At 47.5% G+C, this 21,068-nt stretch overlaps 1 protein-coding gene across 1 annotated transcript in view; it reads left to right on the top strand.

Moving 5' to 3' along the window:
• PLEKHA2 (pleckstrin homology domain containing A2) overlaps positions 1-21,068 on the top strand; it is a 50,526-nt gene that overhangs the window by 10,559 nt on the left and 18,899 nt on the right. The window contains exons 2-6 of the mRNA XM_065399493.1: positions 367-530; positions 3,297-3,353; positions 7,860-7,908; positions 9,749-9,846; positions 17,515-17,661. Of these exons, the coding sequence (XP_065255565.1) occupies positions 390-530; positions 3,297-3,353; positions 7,860-7,908; positions 9,749-9,846; positions 17,515-17,661 (492 nt within the window). The 5' untranslated portion in view covers positions 367-389. The remainder of the gene's footprint in view (positions 1-366; positions 531-3,296; positions 3,354-7,859; positions 7,909-9,748; positions 9,847-17,514; positions 17,662-21,068) is intronic.

Below are 21,068 nucleotides of genomic sequence, written 5' to 3'. Positions count from 1 at the left end.
CAATTTCATGACGTTTGGGCTGTGAAATGATGCGCAACCTCAAGGAGGTGGAATTTGCACAAATGTTTCCATTTATGTGCAGCAGGACCAACCTGCTAATGGCCAGTTAAATGTGAAAGTGGAACAGAATGTCTGTGTGTCAAATGTGACCCAATCCAACCATCTTCTTCCTCACACTCGGCTGCTTTAGCCTGCATGCCCAAACCTGGTGACTGAGCTGTCACCCCAGCTCTAGACGGGGAAAGGGACAGTGAGGTGTGTGTGAATATGAAGTCAGCCTAGAACAGGGAAAGAACACTTCATTGCCATGGCTTAGGGTAGGGCTGGGAGTGCCCTGGCTTCACCGCAGGCATTTGTGTTTTCTAGGGTGATGCTACAAGAAGCCCGGGATGCCTTATGTGGATCGACAGAATCGTATCTGTGGGTTTCTAGACATCGAAGAAAATGAGACCTGCGGCAAGTTTCTGCGAAGATATTTCATCTTGGACACCCAGGCCAATTGTCTTCTGTGGTATATGGACAACCCCCAGGTGAGGTCCCAGAATGCACTCTGTGGAGCATTGCAGATCTGCATGGCTTTCATACTTCATAGCTAAAAGCGCTTCTGCTTCCTGATTTGTGCTGCATCTGCCCCTCCCACTCTTAAGATGCATTTGTTACAAGAGTTCAGTGCTGGGGTTTCACAGCTAGAGCTGGCTTTTGATCACGCGTATCTTTTTTTCCAGTTACCTTGGACACCTTAGCAGTGCTGCTTGTGTTCGGACTCTAATGCTTGGAGTAAACAGGCTTTATTTAGACAGATATGCTATTGAAATCCCAGAAACGGAGATCACATTTTTTAATTGGCTTCACATTTTTCTCTCCCCCTATTTTTATTACACCAGCTTCGCTCACTAGTTAAGACGAGCAGAAACAGCAACTTCAGTGCTGGAAAAAGTTGTTTCCTTGTGCCTGGAACCCTGTCCTTCTTAGCAATCTGGAATGATTTATTTCCCGTTCTGATGTTAAAACTGCCATGTAACAGTCTACCAGGATCCTAGAGAGACAAGGTGGGTGAAGTAATATCTTTTATTGGAACAACTTCTGTTGGTGAGAGAGACAAGCTTTCAAGCTATACAGTTCTTCAGCTCTGTGTAACTCTTGTCTCTTTTACCAAGAGAAGTGAGTCCAGTAAAAGACACTGCCTCACCCACCTTGTGTCTCTAGGATCCTGGGACCAGCGTGGCTACAACAACACTGCAAATATCGGGATCTTGGCGAGGTGAAATCCTCTCTGCAGTTCAATCATTGGGTTGTTTTGGCACAAAACATCCCATCATTAATCTCGCGGGTATCATAATGGAAAGTCGCCATTTGGATGTCCATTTGTGTCAGATTGTGTGATGCCTGTTTCTGGGGAAGCTGTGTCCCGTAACGTTATCTCGCACCACTAATTTTCCTTGATGCTTTAAGTTGCATAGAAGAGATGCCTTTATCGGATGGAGAGAGTGTCTAAGGAAGGATCTGGTGGTAGGGATAGCAGATTCTATTGTGCTTTTTCATATTCTATCTTGCCACAACATGAGGTGAATATATTGTACCGTGCTCAGTAAGAAATACAGAGGGTGGTCTCTCTCTTTTTTTCTTTTTTTTTTTTAAGTCTGGTGCTCACTCATATCCTTTTCCTGCTCTGAGGTTGAATTTCCCACTTCTGGGGCCTGATCCAAAGCCCGTTGAAATCTGTGAAAAGACTCCCATTGGCTTCAGAGTGTTGGATCAGGCCTCTGTTGGGAAGCTGGTGCTGGGTCACTTCATTGAAGCAGCATTCAGCCTGAGTGCAGCTGGAAGCAGCCCTTCATTTCCAAGTGGGATGGGTCACTGTCTAGGCCATGCTTTCTTGCTGAGGGAAGCTGGAATGTGCTGGATGGTATCTGTTATCAGTACGTATGAGCGTGTGTCAGAAATGTTCCTGAATTCCCCCTCCACACCCTTTTAGACTTTGAATCCAAGACAAATAAAACGAGAATGTCTTCTGGTCTCAGCCAGTGACCCGTTCGGCTCCATGGTGGTGAACCAGCCGCAGGTCCAAAGCTGGGGGTGGAATGTGGGGTAGCAGTTTCTTTTCAAGGTTGGCTCTGACCCATAGCGGTGCAGTGATTGGTCACTCTCCCAGATGTTACTCCTAGGGCAGTTCATAGCTGTGGTTAGAATGCAGAGCTATTCTGATGAGTCAGTATCAGCCAGCAATGTCTGCTGTATCGAATGGGGGTGGGGTGTGGGGAGCAGTTGTTATCTTCCTCTTTCTCATTTTGCTAAATAGTATAATCTGCATAATGTTTTGTATGAGCTGCATCTACTTTCAGGCCCCAATCCAGCAGAGCACTTAAGCACACGCCTCGAGTCCCTCTAACTTCAATGAGACGTGTGTGCTCAAAGTTAAGCCCCTGCTTAAGTGTTTTGCTGAATAGGAGTGGGCTTAAGCACATACGTAAAGTTAAGCATCTGCTTTGCTGAACTGGGGCTTCAGAAATGAAATGATGCAGGATGCTTTCTGCCATGTATGTCGTTAGACTTTCCTATGGCTGAGTCTTTGCAAGAGGAAACTGCAACAAATCAGTTTCTCTGTGTATACTATGTTCTCTTACACCACACCAATGATATTTTATACAATTTAAGCCCTGAAGAGATGATAAAGCACTATGTCAGTGTGAGACATTATTAGGTCCCCATTCCAGTTCATATCTCAGTGTAAAGACAGTAACAAAAATGATTAAAATATCTGTCATCCTAGAAATGGGGTCATGCAGAATATGCTCACCCAGTAGCCAGGTGTCTGGAGTTTTGTATCTGTTGTGGCTGGCAGCTCCGGGAGTGGTCGTGGCATTTACTACAGTGTTTAAAATAGTAAGAATAAAAGGTGAGCTGTAGGAATCTCTTCTGTGTGCACTAGCATAAGTCACCGTCTGGACTAGCATTCATTGCGTGGCTTTTGTAAACGCAGCTCAGAGCAAATTTTATTTTATTTTCATTTATAATCTATGCCCAGTGCCATGATCTCTGGCCTCTTGACTAATGTTAAAGAACAGAACAACTTTCCCCATGCAATAAACTACACACCAACTAGTGCACCCTTTACTGCCTTGCTGAGGCATAGTGATGGGTCTCACAGCATGGTAAAATGCTGACGTATAGAGACCATTGGTGAGGACAGAACTATTAAGGTGCCCCTCCGTAAACAAAGTGTTAAGTGATAGTCTAGCTCACCTGGTTTGTGACTGTTTATCGTTTAACTCTTAACATTCTTGACTGTTTTGCAGAATCTGGCTCTCGGGTCAGGAGCTGTCGGATCTTTGCAGCTGACCTATATATCCAAGGTAATACGAGGGTGGTGTCTCAGAACTGTTCTGCTGTGGGAGGAGGTGAAATAGACCTAGAAATAAGCTAATGGCCTGCCCAGTACAGCAATTTGTAGGAGTCCAGAGTTATCTGCTCTATACTACTGCTGGGTAGAACTGGTGAGGATATTGTTCTTCAAAATGTTTGTCAACCAAAAATGTCCTTTTTGTTGAAATCAAAACATTCTGAAAAACCTATAGATTTTGATGAAATTTTGTTTAGAAAAAACCCAGAACTAAACATTGCAATAATGTCAGAATCTCCCTTCTTGGCATTTTGGGGAATAGAACATTTCAGGTTTTTGTTTTGTTTTTTAATTTTGAAACTTTTCAAAATTAAACTCATTGGTTTTTTTTTTTAATAGTATTTTTAAAAAGTCGACGTTTTAAAAAGTTGGAAATCGGAACAAAATGACCTGAAATGAATTATTTTTTTCAGAAATTTGTTTCCTGGGAAATGTTGGATTTTTTGTTTGTTTGTTTTGTTTCGAAAATTTGAAGTTGTGGAATTGCCCGCCAAATGGATCCTCTGATTCCTGCCAGCTCTACTGTGACAGGTCTCTCAGTGTAGCAAAGAGGTCTGCATTTCCTTTGTACAATGACATCACATAGGCCAGCAGGGTTGCTAGGCAGAAAGGAGGATATTTCAATAATGAGGAAGAATGCAAAGCCACAGAACCCGGAAGCTTTTAGTAAGGGCAACCAGTACGCAGTCCAGATCGGGCCTTATGCCCCAGCCATGAGCTATTTGCAGATGAAGCTTCCCGGCTGGAAGACAGCTTTTTAAATCTGTTTCATTGCTCAGAGTGCCAGTCTTGTTCAGCGTCCGATTGAACCTGGTTCACATGCATAACGATGTGTTTTATCAACTTTGTAATCAGTTTAAGTAAATAATAATCAGCAACAAGGTGTCATGTAAACATCGCCCACTGCGCAACACGGCTCTCGCTGAGACTCGGGAGTTGTGTTGTGGTTCTTTAATGTGCAGTACAGGAGTGCCTAGAGGGCCCCAGATGAGGTCAGGCCCCATTGTGCTGGATGCCCACAGCTAGTGAGAGACAGTCCTGGTCCCAAAGAGCTTCAGTAGAGGGTGCCTTTTTTCCTACCCATCTCTCCTGTGACGTTTCCATGGGGACTTGAATGAGCTGCTGATTCAAAGCCGTGCCCAACTGAGTGGGACTCTCCTGGATAAACGTGGGTCTGTCTGTGTTTGGCGCTAGGGGAGTGGTACCAGCTCCCGCCCTCTCATCGAGCTAGCGCAGTGAAGCTAGGATAGCGTGGGCAGTGGTGGCCCGGGCTACTAGCTGTGCTGAGAATGTACCCACCGGGTTCTGCTGGGTTTGTCCTTGGCACTAGCCCATGTTGCCACTTGCTGCGACTCGGGTCGCCAGTTCTGGCTGGATGAATTCCTGGAGGTTTCATCACATGACATATAATCTTTAATTAAAGATTATATTTTTAATTCCTGGAGACTCCAGAACAATCCTGGAGGGTTGGCAGCCGTCGCTGCTTCCCTGGCTACGCTGCTGTTTTTAGTGGGCTAGCTTGAGAGCTAACGCCCGTCCGTCCGCGTGAGCTGGGAATCACACCCCCAGCGCCGATGTAGACGTAGCCTCGGGTCTGTCTGTGCTTCAAACCGGAGCCATCAATTCCAGCTCCAGGACACCTACCTGCAGCAGCGCCGGTTGAGCTGGTGCACTAACTATAACTGTGTAGCCCCGGTGGTATGAGCCCCGGGACAGGCTGGCCATCCCCTGTATGTTCCTGTGGTCTCGGGCTTTTCCCCGGGGAAGCTGGCCCCTCCCACTGCTTGCATCACAGCAGCTAGACTTCGGTTTTTAGCCCATTAACTTGATTAAAGCTAGCATGGGTGTGTCTCCTCCAGGTGGAATGGACACCTCCCTTAGAGGGCAGGGTCTCCAAGTGCAAAGTCCGTAGGCTGCTCCTCTTCCTGTGGGGCTGGCTGCAGGGTTGTTGTTTCAAGGCCTGATATCTCCGCTTCTTTGCCCGCTGGGAGTCCTTTGCCCCATATCGACTCCACCCTGGAGGTTTGGTAGTGCTGCACACCCATTCTGCACGGGTGTAACTGACTGTCCAGAGAGCAAGGGGGTAGAGACTCAGATCCCCCATGTCTGTCTTCAGTGTCTGTTCCCTTCAGTTGTATTCACCCGCCTCTAGGACGTAAGGTTGTGGGTTCAAGTCCTCATGCCAGAACTTTGGCTCACGCCCAGTGCTGTCCCTGCTGTGCAGTGCCAGGAGCAGTCACTGTCCAACCAAGGTCCCTTCTGCTAATTTCCATGGGCTGCCAAATGAATGTTAAATATACTAGGGGACTTTTAGAAAAGAGTGGAGGGGAACTCTAGTATCCTGGCCAGTATCCCTACTCCCCACCTTAATATAGCAGGTACTAGTGTCCAAGGGTGGGTGTGAACTAGTGCTGAGCACAAGGTGGCCACCGTGTTTGCCAGCAGGCAGCCCCGGTTCGGAAACATTGAGACTCTCTTCCCAGAGGCAGACTGCCTTGTGGTTAAGGCACTAGCTGAGGTGTGGGAGTCCTGGGTTCAAATCCTACCTCTGCCCTGGTCCAGATTCTTTGTTGCCTTGGGTGAGTCACTTAGTCTTTCTGTGCATCTTTTCTTACAACTTCATTAGTGCTTGTGCAGTGTTCGTGTGGTACAGGGCCAAGGCAGATTAGCTGGAACAGCATCCACCAGAAAGACTGTAAGGTGGGCCGTGTAGGTGAAAACAGCACAGGGAACAATAAACGGTAGGAAATGTTGCTTGCTTAAATCCCTTGACAGAGAGTCATGTGGCTAATATCGTGGCTCTGTTGACCAGGCAAGTTGGGATTGTATGTAACACCTTTATTTGCTTGGAAGTTCGACCGTCTGGATCTTGGGGTGGGGTGGGATATGAATTGACAGCCGTGGAATCAGCTTTGGTTACTGTAGTTGGAAAAAGACCCAGCAGATCTCTGCTCCTGCTGATTCATGATTTATAAATTAAACTCAGATGAAGCAATGCTGAGGGATGCAGTCTTCCCCATTTCAGAAGGAACTTCACATAAATTATATATATTTTAGACTAAATGAAAATTGCTACAGCGCTCGATTCAGTCGTAAACTGCAGGGTTGGGTTATACCAATGGTTTTAACTACCAATTATAAACATGCCAGAGAAATGGAGGTTTGCTTGAGAAAGCATATTTAAAGTATTATAGACTGGTTCAGAAGTAAGAAGCCTGTCAAAATAAATATACTCTATAAAGGCCATGCCTGGAGCCCCCAGGAATATTACTCTTACATAAATGATTCCTACTCTTTAGGGAGCAACCACTGTTATTTTCCTTCAGTTTTCTTAATTACCACACAGTGTGTGTTTGGTCCAACAGAAATTCATACTGCCAGGGCCCCTGAAAGAATTTGCATCCTTGTTGTGCAGCGTGGCTGGCACTGGAGTTGAGGGAGAGCAGCAGATGAGAGACTGCTCTCTGAAGTGACCTTCTTTTGGGGCTGCTGAGTTCGTTACTACACGTGGTCTCTATTAAATCTGATATGAATGAGTTCCTGAGAGCTCACTCAGCTGTGGGGCACCTCATCGTGAGTAGCAGCGCTGGTGAACTTGCATCGTAAATTTCATTCTGATATGCACAGGATATATCAGCCTCTAAAGGCCAACTGTCGCTTTGCCTGTTAACATATCTGTGGTGGTTTTGTAACACAGAGGCTTGCCTGGCTTGCTGCAAGGCAGTACTTTTCATGCTCGGCGATTGGTCTGTTTCCAGCAAAAGAAAACGTCTGCACCAAAGAAAATGTTGTAGTAAAACAGTAGCACTGCAGTGTATCAGCATCAGAGATTTGGTGTGGAAGTAAGAGAAATTACACCACTATAGGGCATGTGTACCCTGTGCTGAGATAGCCGTTCTAGGTGATCTGCATCTGTTAGCATGTCCACGTGTGAACATGCACATATTATCTTAACTCCATTTGGCAGAACCATGTTAAAGCACAGTTTTTGCTAGCTAGGTGCTAGTACTTTTTGCATCTTCAGCAGAGGCTTAGATCTTGTATGCAAGGTTTTAGCCACATCCATTAACTAAATCTGCAGTTACCGGAGCCATATAGCGGTGTAGAAATGCATATACATCTCTCCCCCAAAGAAATGCAACTGCAATCTAGAGCTAGCCATGAGATGTTTGCGCAGGACAAAGGTACATTTGGGCCCATGATGAGGGGCACAGTATCTTCTAGTGAGACACAACTGAGACTAAGGAGGTTTGTGAGAAAGGCTCATCAGCACATCCTTTCTCACTTGTCATGTTAATTTTGCTTTGACTCAGGCTTGCTTGAGCTCCTCATGATTTATAAATGGCCTTAATTACAGTGCTGAAGAATGGAAGACAATGTGTCCTTTCTAACGGAAGCAGATGCTGCCCCATCTCACTGCCGCTAATGTGCTTTATTTTAAAAATCTATTTCTCTTCAGGTCAGCGTCGCCACCCCGAAACAAAAACCGAAAGTCCCGTTCTGCTTTGGTGAGTGTAACACATGGGGGAGGGGGGACACCAAAATGCCCAGAGTTCACATCATGACAGGTCTCTGACGGGAGGACTGCAGGGTTAGGTGGCTGTTATAAACCACGAGAATTCATACACAGCAATTATCCATGGGCCTTCTTTGTTCATTAGTATAAGGTGTTCCAGAAGTGTGAGATGCTGTGTGTTGCTGGGAAGAATGTTTTCAGAGAGGGTGAAATTCACACTTGTACACAGCAGTCAGCACAAAGGACTATATGCACCACTTAAGTCCCTCTGAAATCCATAGGGCTAAATGGTGCCTTGATCCTTTTGCTGGCTGCTTCTGCACAGGGGTGGATTTCGCCCAGAATCCTTTGGATGGGAGGGGACCTCAGTTTTTCCCTGAACACCCCAGCAGCATGGATGCTCTGGGTGGTTGTCTGGCCTGAGCAACCTTGTCCTAGTGCGTCACTGCACTAATGGAGCTTTCCCCCATATTCACCCTCATGCTGCAATGCATTATGCAATGTAGTTTTCTGCATTCCTGTCATTGCAAAGAAGAGGTGGTCTGGGATTGATTTCCCTTCCCGGTGGCCCTCGGCTTTACCCAAGCCACAAAAGTTCCTCACTTTCATGAGCACTAAGCTCACCTCAGAGTTCAAGCAGCAGGAACAACAGCACCAGCACATACCTGTCTCAAAGGGCTGGGGTGGGGGGCAGGGGCGGCTCCAGGCACCAGCTTAACAAGCAGCTGCTTGGGGCGGCCAAGGGAGAGGGGCGGCACCTGCGGCAATTCGGGGGCGGCAGGTCCCTCACTCCCTCTAGGAGCGAAGGACCTGCCGCTGAACTGCCACCACCGATCGCGGCTTTTTTTTTTTTTTCCAATTGCTGCCGCCGATCGCGACCGCGGCTTTTTTTTTTTTTTTGCTTGGGGCAGCAGAAATGCTGGAGCTGGCCCTGGTGTGGGGGGGGGGGGCACAATTTTCTATACTTACATGCAGGGGACATGAATCAGCACCAAACCAGAGCAGGTAGCATATTCCCACGCCATGACTGAGCTTGCTGCTCTGCTGTGCTGTGCTACAGAATCCCATGAGCCTACGAAGGTAAAATATGGGGAGTGCTACGGTTTAACTCCTTGGTACTCCAGAGCTGGGACACCCCAGCATAGAGTGGATTGGCAGCAGTCCACATGCAGGGAACTGCAAGTGCAGATGGCTAACGTGAGGAGGCCTGGGTTTCAACAAAACCTTGTGCAGTTCAGAATGTCTCAAGGTTTTCAATGCAGAAATCCTATGAGAATGTTTCCTTTGACCCAGCTGCTGCAAGCCAGAAGGCCATACGAGCTGAGAAGTCAGGGGATGGAAAGGAGGGGCTGCGTGTCCCAAGAGAGTTTTCCAGTCTCCCATGGGACTCCTGTTGAGGAGGTGATCTGCCTTTGATCATTGCAGATGAAACTTAAAACTGTGGTTCTGACCGCTGGTGGTCATAACAGCTCCCAGGGCACTTGTAAGCATGTTACTACAAGTGCCCTAGTTAAATTCTAATTCAGATTGTTTCAGTTGGATTGTGGTATTCTTCATGCCCAGTCCTGAACCGTTGTGTAGTGTGGCAACATGCAGTTAAACAACTGCCATACTCCACCCCAGAGGTGGCTGCAGCTCAGTGGTGGTTCCTTGCATATTTTCCTGTCAAGTGGTTGCAAGGCTGAAATAGGTAATGCTTGCAGGGTACTGGGGGGTTGGAAGTTGAGAGGTGCTGCTGATGTGCAAGGTATTATTATTGGATTAGTTTAAGCCGGCTGAGCACTGACTAGAGTTCCCTTCTCTCTCTTTTTTTTTATTCCTCTCTTTGATAGTTATCAATGCTTTATCTCAGCGCTATTTCTTACAAGCCAGCGATCAAAAGGACCTACAGGACTGGGTGGAGGCTCTGAACCGTGCCAGCAAGATTACGGTATGTTACGCTACTATCACTGCTGTCTCCACTTCCCACTTGGGCAGTGGGGCTGTCCGAGAAATGTTTGGAAAGCCATATTTAACTTCTTGCTCTACCTCATCCCCTTTCTGCAACCTGCTCAAAGGTAATGGCTGAGTCTGGCCAGAAAGCGGGCTGCTCCTGGAGCCAGCTGTGCGCGGAGTCTGAGCCGCGCTTGATGTGGAGTTAGCACTGCTAGCTCCGCAGGAAATTCCTAGTCAGATTGTTGAGTCTGTCATGTTTTAATTAATGCTGAGGTTGTGATTCACAACCACAAAACCAAGGAAGGAGTTGAAACCCTATTCTCAGCTAGCTGCCGCGCTGTCCTTCAGTCCCCTTGGGAGCTGCTCCAATCCATCCACGTGCAGCATCGTGCTGCTCTGTGGTATAAAGCAATCGCGCTACCATCAGCATTACTGTCCCAGAGCGCCTGAGTCCCCTCAGCTCCCATTGGAAGGAATGGGACTGCTGCAGCTTCCTGGAGAGTACAGAGAAGTTATTTAAACACGGCATGCTTAGCTGCTGCTTTGTAAGTTTGAATGACTTGCATGATTTTAATTTAAGAAAGAAAATACTCCAAGAAAAGGGGCTGAGCTTTTGGTTATGAAACTTCCTAAAGAGATTTTAGAGCTGGAAAAAGACACAGGGCCGGATTTCTAAGTGCTTAGCACCCACAATGTGGGCCAGAATTTCAAAAGTCCTTAGGACCAGTAGCTACCATTGAAAACTATAGTAAGTGAGCTGTTCTGAAAATCTGGCCTCAGATGACTGATCTCTGTGGCGTCTTTTCCTTCTCCGGTAACTTAAATCTGGAGAGACTTTTATATTTATAAACAAAGATAAGATAAATGCACTTCCCGTATTCCCAGGCACAGCTGCTGCGTGTGACAATGATTAAGCCCTTGAAAAGAGAAGCTTCTCCGGGAGATAGACACACCCTTATGTGTTCTGGTGCCACTGTGTCAATGTAATTATTGAAGGCTGGGATCTGTGTGTAACTGATTTCTTGCTGCTGCTATCAAAGGGTTTCTTTCTTGTGCTAAAGTAATTTGCTTATTCAGTTTTTCTCCTTCCTGGTACAATTGGTCTCATGAGATTTGATACAGCAAACACTTTATATTGTGGGACGCAGTACGGGAGGAAATGTGACTGGACATGTCTCTGTCTTCCCCTCTCATATACCAGTGTATTTATATAGCCTTAAGTTAACAGTGGCCCAGTGACTTCTGGTTTGCCTTCTCCTTGGCTGTTTAATGCTCCTTACAATGAGAGATGCTGCCTGTCCCTGTTGTTGATGGTAATTTAAGAATAAAAGCGAACCGGAATGATAGAGCTGTCCATATACAGTATATTTAGTGTTCACTTTGTAGAAATGGGCTGGTGGAATGTCTGTTCTGATTAAGGTTCTTGAAGCTTGACTCATCATGGGACATCCCAGAACCTAACAGATCCATTGAAGGAGTCATATGATTTTAAAAGGATGAATTGAAGGACTCTATATACCTAATGGTCACAGTGCTAGATGGATTTTACTGCATCATATACTGATGTATATTGGCTAGTTTTTTATAAATCATGTATCAAGATGAATGATGTTGAACAAGTTAAGCAGTGATCTTTAGCAAAGAACTCTCTTCCCCAAGCATCAGTTGATCATGTGGTGTGCTATACATCTACAATATTGCAATATAATAAAATACACAGGATTTCATTTTCCAAAGGGCTGGGACCTGGCCTGCCTTTTGCTGGTGCGCGTTGCACTTGCCTTTTTGTATCTGCAAGTGAACTGAGGATGCAAATCTGGGTCCCTGCAGCTGCCTGATGGAGGGTGAGCTGCTTGGCTGCACCTGCTCTGATTTGCACCTTCCATTCACTTCTGGGTGCAGGTTACACTTGCAAAAACCCCAATCCAGCCCCAGAGGCATGGCAACTGCCCTGGTGGCAATTTCCTCCAAAGTGTGACTAGCCGAATATGAACTCTAGACTTGAAGGACACTGATCTGTTCCTCCTCATGCCTTACACCTTGTGTTGTCATTTGCACCTGTGGAAAGTTAATGTAAAATGCTACTGTTCTGATCTGAGCGAGCTTTACCTCCACTCTGCACTCATTCTGCAGAGGCGTCAGTGAGGATACAAGGTGCTGGGCATTGGCGAATCGGGCCCCTAGTATGCAGCTTTTAGAAATAATTGCATCTGTTTATTGCTGAAAGGAGCCTGTTTGATTTTTAAACCCCTAAACCCCAAACTATTAAACTTTGGCTGGGCCTTCTTGGATCCTCTGGCTTGTCTAGATTGGCTAGCTGGCCTGCATCACTCACTGGTCACTAGCTCAGCACATCAGACAAATCCAGCAGGGGAGTCTCCTGCCTTCTACAGGGCAGTTAGAAAGGACAGTGCCACGAAAAACATTTGCAAGACTTCTGGGTGTGAGATTTGACCCACCTGCTCCCTGTGAACTTCCTTTCTCCCGTATGCCTGTTCACACAGTCTGGCTTCTCTGTGCCATTCCTGTTACCAAGCTGCAGTGTGGCCGGGTGCTGAGTAGAAACCCATAGTCGCTGAAAGACCAAATACAGTGAAAATGGGCAAGGGAATTAATGTGCTGCCTTTACTAAGACCAGCAAATAAATTGACCAAGACAGTGTATTGGGCTAGCGGGGCCCTTCATCTGGCATCGGAGCTGGTGGACTGAAACGCTAGCTCATCTGTTGTGCCAACAACAAACAGCATATGCCGCTCCTGCTTTCGTTTCCGGGATCAATATGGATACAAACCCACTTAGACATGAGACCAGAAAGAGATCCCCGGATTCTGGTGGTCCCAACCAGTGTGCTGTGTAGCATTTTTGTCCTGGCTCTGTGTTACATACACTCAGGGTGATGCACGTGGTTTAGCTGCCTTAAGTGGCAGAGGAATTCTGAAGTGCAGGAAACAGAATTAATCAGAGAGGGTCAATAGTTTATTGAACATGCCAGAATAACAAGTTAAAGCACATGTCTAGATTCAGAAGTTCTAAGAAAGGCTGTTTCCATATTAAACCTCCGGTGGCACTTCAGGCCGGGGCTAGTATTTCCTTATTTCATAGTCTCTTGGAAGAGCGAGGGGTTTGTCTGTCCCAGTGAGCATCTGTTGCTAGGGTGTGGGGTGTAAAATCGCAAGCACGGTAGCGGCATCTAGAGAGAGCCAGCTTGCGAAGAGGCACCATTCAGAAGGACAGTTATTAAGTAGGACAGGCTGTTCTCCTCTTTAATTGCAGTAGGCGTCTGTTTGCCAGAAGCCGGGAATGGGTGATGGGGGATGGATCACTTGATGATTCCCTGCTCTGTTCATTCCCTCGGGGGCACCTGGCATTGGCCACTGTCGGGCTACTGGGCTAGAGGGACCATTGTTCTGACCCAGTGTGGCCATTCTTATGTTATCAGACAAGTGAGGAGCCCTAGCCAGGAGGCGCCGGGCTCCCCTGTGGGCTGAAGCCTAAGATTCCAGTCCACGCTCCTCCCACTGCGAGGCCATTGTTTTTCTGCATTTGTCGTGGTCTCAGCTGACTATCCTCAAAGCTGCTTGGGCCACGGTAGCCTGGAACGGCTCAGTCACTTATGGGGAAGTTCTGAAAGGCACAACTGGGGTTTTGGGGGGAGATCCTGACTTTCAGTGGGACCTGGGCCCCTAACTGCCCTTTGCCATTGAAAATCTACCTCTTGATGTGTATTGTGCAAGTCTTGATTTGTTACTTGCCAAAATATTTCTTCAGCACTCTACATGGGCAGCACTAAGCTAAACCTCACAGCAGGGAAGGAAGGATAGTCCAGCTCCTAGGGAGGGTCCTCTTGGATTGAGAGACAGGTTCAATTCCCTGCTCTCACACAGACTTTGTATGTGACCTTTATCAAATCACTCGGTTTCTCTCTGCCCTGTCTGTACAGTGGAGATCATAGCACTGCCCTGCCTGGTGGGGAGGGTGAGAATACGTACATTAAAGACTCTGAGGGGCATAAATACTGTAGTAGTTGGGGCAGTTAGCTGCAACAGATACCCTGGAGAGGTAGCTCGTTATTTTTTCCATTTTGCAGATGAAAACTGAGTCACAGGCCGATTGCTGTGAGCTGGATTCCAACGGGCACCCCCTAGCAGTAGTGCATTCAGAGATTCAGACCCCTACTGTACAATCTCTTTATGTATGCATTGTGAAACCATTTCCGTTGGTTTGGCCATGTGTGCCAGCTCCTCCAGCATTGACGTGCACAGACCTCCTTGTCTGCACTCCCTTCCGTGATGCTTGAGAAGATGCAGACAGATGAAAGACGGCGTGTTGCGCAAGAGGTTCTGATCTGGCCAGTTGCTCGTCACGCCAGCGTGTTTGGCAGCCTGGTGCGCTAGGTGACAACCGCATAAAGTTCCGCCGGACCATGCTGCACAGGTGTAGGTTGCTGAGGCAAAGTGCGCAGTGCTGGGCTCCCGCGGGTGTGGGAACCATCTGGCTCGTTGCTTTCTGTCACAGCAGCTGTGCTGTTTCTGAAACAGGAAGCGATGGTGTGTTAAGATGCTCATGTTTCCTGTTCCCTACCACTGAAGGCTGGCTACTTCACTTGGTTAGCGGAGCCTGGCTTTTGAGAACTGCCTGGAGTTTACTGCTTGGGTTATTGCTCCAAAGATTAACTAGAGAAAATGCTTTCTGTTGAGCCTTTTCATGCTGCAGATAGATGTATGACCAGTGGGTTGATTAGTTCAGCACTGAATCACTTTCTGTAGGAGACAGTAGCTGTCTGTTCGGGTCCGGCCAGGAAAGTCTTGGACTACTCACTCCTCTTCTCAGTCCTTATCTACACACAAACTTGAGTCAGCTCAGTTAAACTGGTTCAGTTAGACTAGACTCTTGTGTGGAGACTCTCTCATTTCTGTCTGAGTGCTTTATTTTGGGCTAGCTTCTATCTGTTCCTAATTCTCTTAAGCTAAACCAAAATAAGCCTGCTCTCAAACAAAAGAAGAGCGTCCACACAGCCTTTTACGCTAGTTTAACTAACCTGGTTTTAAATCGCTCCTTAAGTAAAAATGATGTAACCCTGTGTGTAGATAAGCCCTTACTTTCAGGAGTGCAAATTTACTTCTTGTTAAAAAAAAATTCTTTACCACACTGGTCCAGTCTGTTTGTTAAGAGGCCAATCACTGAATGCAAACTACATGGTGAGTCTAACTTGGGGAATAGTAGGAACATTCCCTGAGACTCCGTGTTTCTCAGCTCCGTGAGCTCGCTTCTGACATGAAAGCAATCCAGATAATTGTACCTAGCCCACACACAGCAACTGACGTGTTCAGAGCAGTGCACAGACCTTATCCTCCCAACATCCCTGCAAAGGTATGTTCATATTATCCACTTTCTACAGAAAGGGAAAATGAGGCAGAGAGAAGTTAAGCAACTCGCCCCAGGTCATCGAGCAAGTCAGTGTCAGAGCAATGGTTATAACTCAGGAGTGCCTGTCTTCTCCCTGCCTGGAGCTCTTTCCTCTAGCCTATGCTAGCAATCAAGAAACCTTTAAATCACATGGGGGGGAACCATTCCAGGACACCTGCACTGTCCCATGTCATTTTCCAATAGCAACATCTTCTCCTCTGGGCTTACAGTGTGGAGTGCAGTGTCTTTGTCCCGTGCCCTTGCTGTTGAGTGGGATGTTCTGCTCAGTCTGGGGGATGCTGAAGGCAAGGAATAATCGTGCATGAGAATCAGGGGCTCCCTGGAGCCAAAAGGCCTTGAGGAGACCTGTGCCTGCGAAGGCACTTGACAAACCAGATACCAATATTGCAGCTCAGGGACCTGGATGCATTCCCTTCTCTCTCTGCAGTTTCTCTGCTGCCGGTGCTAGACCAGCTCTGCAGAGGAGAGAGGTTGTTGACACAGGTAACAAAACTGTTGCTGTAGAAATGGAGCTGTCTTGGGTTTGAGCTTCTTTCCTTTGGCACTATACTTAGCACAGTTGGGTTAGTTCCACCCGCTTCCCACCCCCGAACGTACTGCCGAAGTTAACAATGTGGGTAAACGGAGCAAAGCGCAGGGCCAAAGGGCTGGATCCCTAGTGACTGAAAAGTCTCTGAGTAAGGCAGGTAACCCTGACTCTCCCCCAATTCTGGATATGTCTACACTGCAAAGAAAAACCCGCAGCACCACCACGTCTCAGAGTCTGGGTCAATTGACTCGGGCTTGTGGGGCTAAAAATAGCCGTGTAGACATTCCTGCTCGGAGTGGAGCCTGGGCTCTGAAACCCGGCGGAGGGGGAGAGTCTTGCAGCCCAAGCAAGAATGTCTACATGGCTATTTTTAGCCCTACAGTCTGAGCGCTGTGTGCCAGCGTCAATTGACTCAGGCTCTGAGTCTCAGTTCTGCAGGCTTTTCTTCGCAGTATAGACATACCCCATGTGAACTGGTTGGCAATTTCCTTTGGCCTGCACAGAGTTACCGCAGCCTGGTTCTCCCCTGCCCTGCTGCTTGTGGTGTGACTCAGCCTGTGTAAAGTATGTGTAAAACACAACCAAACTGGAAAGGGTGCCTTTGACATGTGCTTGACACAGGTGGGAAGGACTGCAGAGAGTGCAGGACAGTGAGGAAGCACACCCATTAGCTTCCATCCCAGTTAAGATGGATGAGCTCCTGGTGACCCATTCTGACCAGACCTGCTGCAGAGAGAGCCCCTTCCGGCATGTGGGGGTCATGCTCTGTTCAGAGAATCCATCCTGAGTTTACACCAGCTTGTGGCGAGGAGCCTCTGATTTTAGCCAGAGAAATCCAAGGTTTCAGCTTCAGCCAGAGGGCTGTGGGCTGCGTCCAGCCAGGCCCAGGAGGATCCGTGAGCATTTGTGGCTGATTATGCCACACCCATTGGCAGAGTGACAGAGCAGCCAGATTTGCAGTGTCATCTGCATACAAAGGAAGAAGAAGTAACTTTACATAGGAACATCCCTGAGTCTCAGGAGCCGGTTTGGGAAAGACCAATGTCAACAGCAAGAGAACAGGCCACATACACGCAGGGAAATGCGTGAGGGGGTGTGTGATTCCTGCACAGATCCGTGCCCTTTCCCCAGGACACGGAGAGGGCTGTTCCCCAAACTGCAGTGGGATTAGAGCGGCCTTGTCCTACTGTTACCTCTTGCTGGTTAATGGTATATCAGCATTTGGAAGGGAATGATTCAGCGTGCTCGGAATACAAAGCCGGGTCCCAGCAGCTTGCACACTGCTGGGTCACACTGCTGTAGATGTGCTGTCGTCTAGCCTGGTTAGACTTGCAAAAGCTAATCATTAAGTCTGGCAGTAACTAGAGCAAGACAATTAAAGGAGCACAAATGCACGGGGCTCCAGAGGCAGGTCGTAGACTCATGTCAGGTGATGTTTAATTACCCACCTCCTCTCTTCTTTCCTCATATCATAGGGTTCTTCTGCAAACAGCTTGGGATAGAGCCACACCCTCATTAACCTTGATGTGGGGTGTCTTGGTGGTGGTGTTTTTTTTTTTTTAAAGGGGCACTGCTGTATTTGTACAGGAGAATGGACAGGCCAATGTCCCAGATGCAGACCCTAAGCCTAAACCTGCTAAGTCTTCATTTCTACCAGGATGGGTGGTTTGGGGCTAGATTTGACTCACCCATTTCTGTCTTTCACAGGTGCCAAAGAGTGGTAGTTTGCCCCCAGCCACAGAGATTACAAAGCCCCCCATTGCACCCCAAACCCAGGAGAAGAAACCACAGGTGGCCTACAAAACTGAGATCATTGGAGGGGTGGTTGTGCACACACCTATCTCTGTCAATCAGGTAAGCTGGGCGTGTCTGCGTTGCATTGCCTTAGCGGAGTATGCCTGTGGCTTTGCAGATCTGCAGCTTGTGCTAGCAGAGAATGTTCTGAAATGTGCATTCAATTGGGAGGAACCAGAATGTGCCATGTGAGGATGGCAGCATGGGCAACCTCTGGGATAAAAATCCAGATCAGTCAGGCAGCCCCCCAAAAATCATGAGCTTAAAAATCATCAAAGTTTAAAAACAAATTTTAGGTGCCTATTCTTTGCCCCCTGGTTTCTGAGCCTTAGGGTTCTGTTGGTTCTCATTTTGCAGCTTTTTCTCTGCAACCAGGAGGGCTAGCAACTTTTTTCTTTACTTTTTATAAAAGAAAGCTGAGATTCTCGTGAGTCCAGGAATCTGGGGCTATAAGAAAAGCGCCAAGTACTGCAAGTCTCATGATAATATCACAAGAGTTGGCAATTCGGGGATGGTGAATAGAAACGATCTGTAGTTTAACTTTCGCTCCTTGCCTTTCTGTCTCCAAGCACTGGAAATGAAATACTCTTGGTACCAGCACAATGCTCTGGGACTCTAGCCTCTCACTGGCTCGAAGGAGCAATTCTTGAGGGATGTAAGGGGGAAAAGCTGGCAGTTCTCTGCACACTTAGCAGGGTGATGAAATTTATACCACATTCTGCTCTTTGATTTTCCTGTATTTAACTGTTGGGGAGTCTTCCAGCCGTGTGCTTGACCCATGTCTGTGCCATTGAATGGGTCTCTGCTTCATCGTTTTTATGTCCTAGGTTCAGCCTCTAATCATTTCTCTACCAGACATAACCGAGATCTATGGAACAACTGTGTGTGATTAACATGGTATGAGGGATAAACAGTCTTTGGATGAAATGCAGGGTCCATGCTGCTTAGCTAGCATATGTTTGAGCAGGAAATACAATATGCCTGCTTATTTCCTCTGTCCAATTCCTTACTAATACAATCAGCAAAGCTCTGCGGTAAACCAGGCCAACAAACATTGCATCAGTTTTCTTCTACAAGCTGTTCCCATCCTGCCTTTTGCATTCTGAAACAGTTAAACAGAACAAACGCTACTCAGGTGTGTAGTTAACTGCAACAAATTATACCTGGATCCCTACTTTTTAAGTGAAGAATATTACCCGTCATCTACCAGAGGTGGGAAACCCGCATTTATTATTGTTGTTCGTTTTTGTTTAAGTGCCCGTCTGAGCCCCTGAACTATGAAGCCATACAGCGAGTGGAGGAATATCTTTTAATACAGAGAGACAACCGACTCTGCGAGCTAGGCCGCTCTGCATAGTAACTCATAAGTTACAACAGTAAAGCTTGTGCGTGAGGCCTGCAACAAATAACCCCCCACTAGAACCCCAACTGCCCCCACTCCGTCGCAGCGTTTCTCCCAGGAAATGGGTGGATCTTGCAGCAAGTCCTAAGGCTAATAAATCTGGTTTCCGGGGTCCGGGTTCCTTCACAAAAAACACCTTCCCTCTTAAACCAGGGGACTGTCAGCTCAAGCGCCTCGCCACATTGCAGCTGCTCTGAGCCCAAACCATTTAGGTCTTTATAGGCCAAGAACACCTTAAATCCCACCTGGAAACTGATAGGCAGCTGGGGCAGATTCTGAAGCAACCGTGTCACGTGAGCTGCATGTAGTGCGGCTAGGCAGGCAGGCATATGTCAGGGGATGTAATCTGGTCATTGGCAGATACCCAGAGCCTTCCCGGGGTGTGGTAAAACCTCTTGCTTTCCTTGGACGGGGGCACACAGAGCAGACTGTCACACAGGAAATTGGTGGCAGGGCTGATGTCTCAACACCTAGATACTATGGTGACCGTTGTTCCAGAAACGCCTCAGGGAGATGGGTTTAGCTGAAAGGTGTGACCAGAAAGTCCCTTATTGGCTACGTGTCTAAGCAGCCTCAGTAACACAGCCGAGATCAGCAGTTCTTCACACTGAGCTTGAATGGCAGGTGCTTCAGACAGTACCCAACTGGGGACTTTGGGCTGCATGGGCCTAAATCACACCCCTTTGGTCTGCTTGCCATCTCTCTCGCACACGTGTGTCTGGGGAGCTGCACGCTCTGGTGCAAGCCAGTAACTCTTTCACCCAGAATTTCAGCGATGAGGCAGAACTTGGTGCTAAATTGGAGGCATTTCCAGTGACTGAACTTCAGTGTGATTGTTGGGGGAGGATCTTGAATGCAGTTGCTTTGGTTTACCCCATTATGTGACATCTGCTGCCTGGGGAATCTGTCTGGAACCTACCTCTGAGGTTTAGGCTCTGAGCAGTCTGGGTGAGAGGCAGGAGGCTGTCTGACCTTCTCTGAAGTAACACAGTCTGATTACACACTTCTCCTATTGGTGGAATTGATTTGCACTTTCAGTTCAGGAAACCAGGTCTGTGCCTGTGAAACCTTCCCACTCAGGGTTTATAAATAGCTGCACACAGCACTTCTCTCTGGCTCCAAAGTGCAGTGAGCCAAAAGGGGTTTATGGAGCCACATGCAAAGCTGCAAACTGCCTCAGCTTTCATGCCCCTTAGCTGTGGCCTGATCTCTGTCTCAATTCCCCATGGCCCACGGAAGGTCTGAGCCAGTTCCACTAGCCCCAGTGGCTGCTCCCCGGAACAGCAGCTGGGAGATGCCACAGGAGAAGGTGGAGACCTCCCTTTCTCCAGTAGTCCGAGTCTCCCTTTCCCTGGACGCACGGGAGGGGCATGTGCATGACCATCGGCAACTTCCACCTTTTGGTGTTTTGACAGCCTAATTTCAGCTCTTATCGGTCACAGGCCTAAAAATAGAATGGAGAATTAGGTCACTGCGGTGTTCTCCTTGGCAGGCGTTTTTAACTCTTCCCTGGCCATACAGATGTGCACATGTGCAGAATTGGGCCTGACTGGAGCATAGGCATTGCCAGGGCTGGATCAGACCCATGATTCATCTAGACCAGTAGCCTGTCTCTGATAGTGGCCAGCACCAGCTCCTTCAGCAGGAGGTGCAAGAGACCTGACGGGGTGATCATGGGATAATCTCCTTGTGGGAGGAGTTTCGTCCTGACCCCTGTCACTGAGAGATTGGGTCGTTCCCTGAAGCGGGGTTTAATAGCCATCTTTTTAATCCTAATTCAGTGTGTATGTTCTCATTATCAGGGCCGCCCAGAGGATTCAGGGGGCCTAGGGCAAAGCAATTTCGGGGGGCCCTTCCATAAAAAAAAGTTGCAATACTATAGTAACATGTATTTGGAAATGTAAAAAATAACCAGTGAAATACATTCAAAAATTAATTTTTAATAATTTGAAAATACACGAAATACATTATTTAAAAACATTAAATGCTTTAATGGTATGTATACATTTGCAATTACATAATGGGCTGTCACTGGGTAATGGTGATGGTTGGTGCCAATGGGCTG

This window comes from Emys orbicularis, chromosome 2 (assembly GCF_028017835.1).
Source record: "Emys orbicularis isolate rEmyOrb1 chromosome 2, rEmyOrb1.hap1, whole genome shotgun sequence".
NCBI lineage: Eukaryota > Metazoa > Chordata > Testudines > Emydidae > Emys > Emys orbicularis.
Note: the sequence above shows the minus strand (reverse complement) of the source record. Positions and strands in the feature narration are given on the sequence as shown.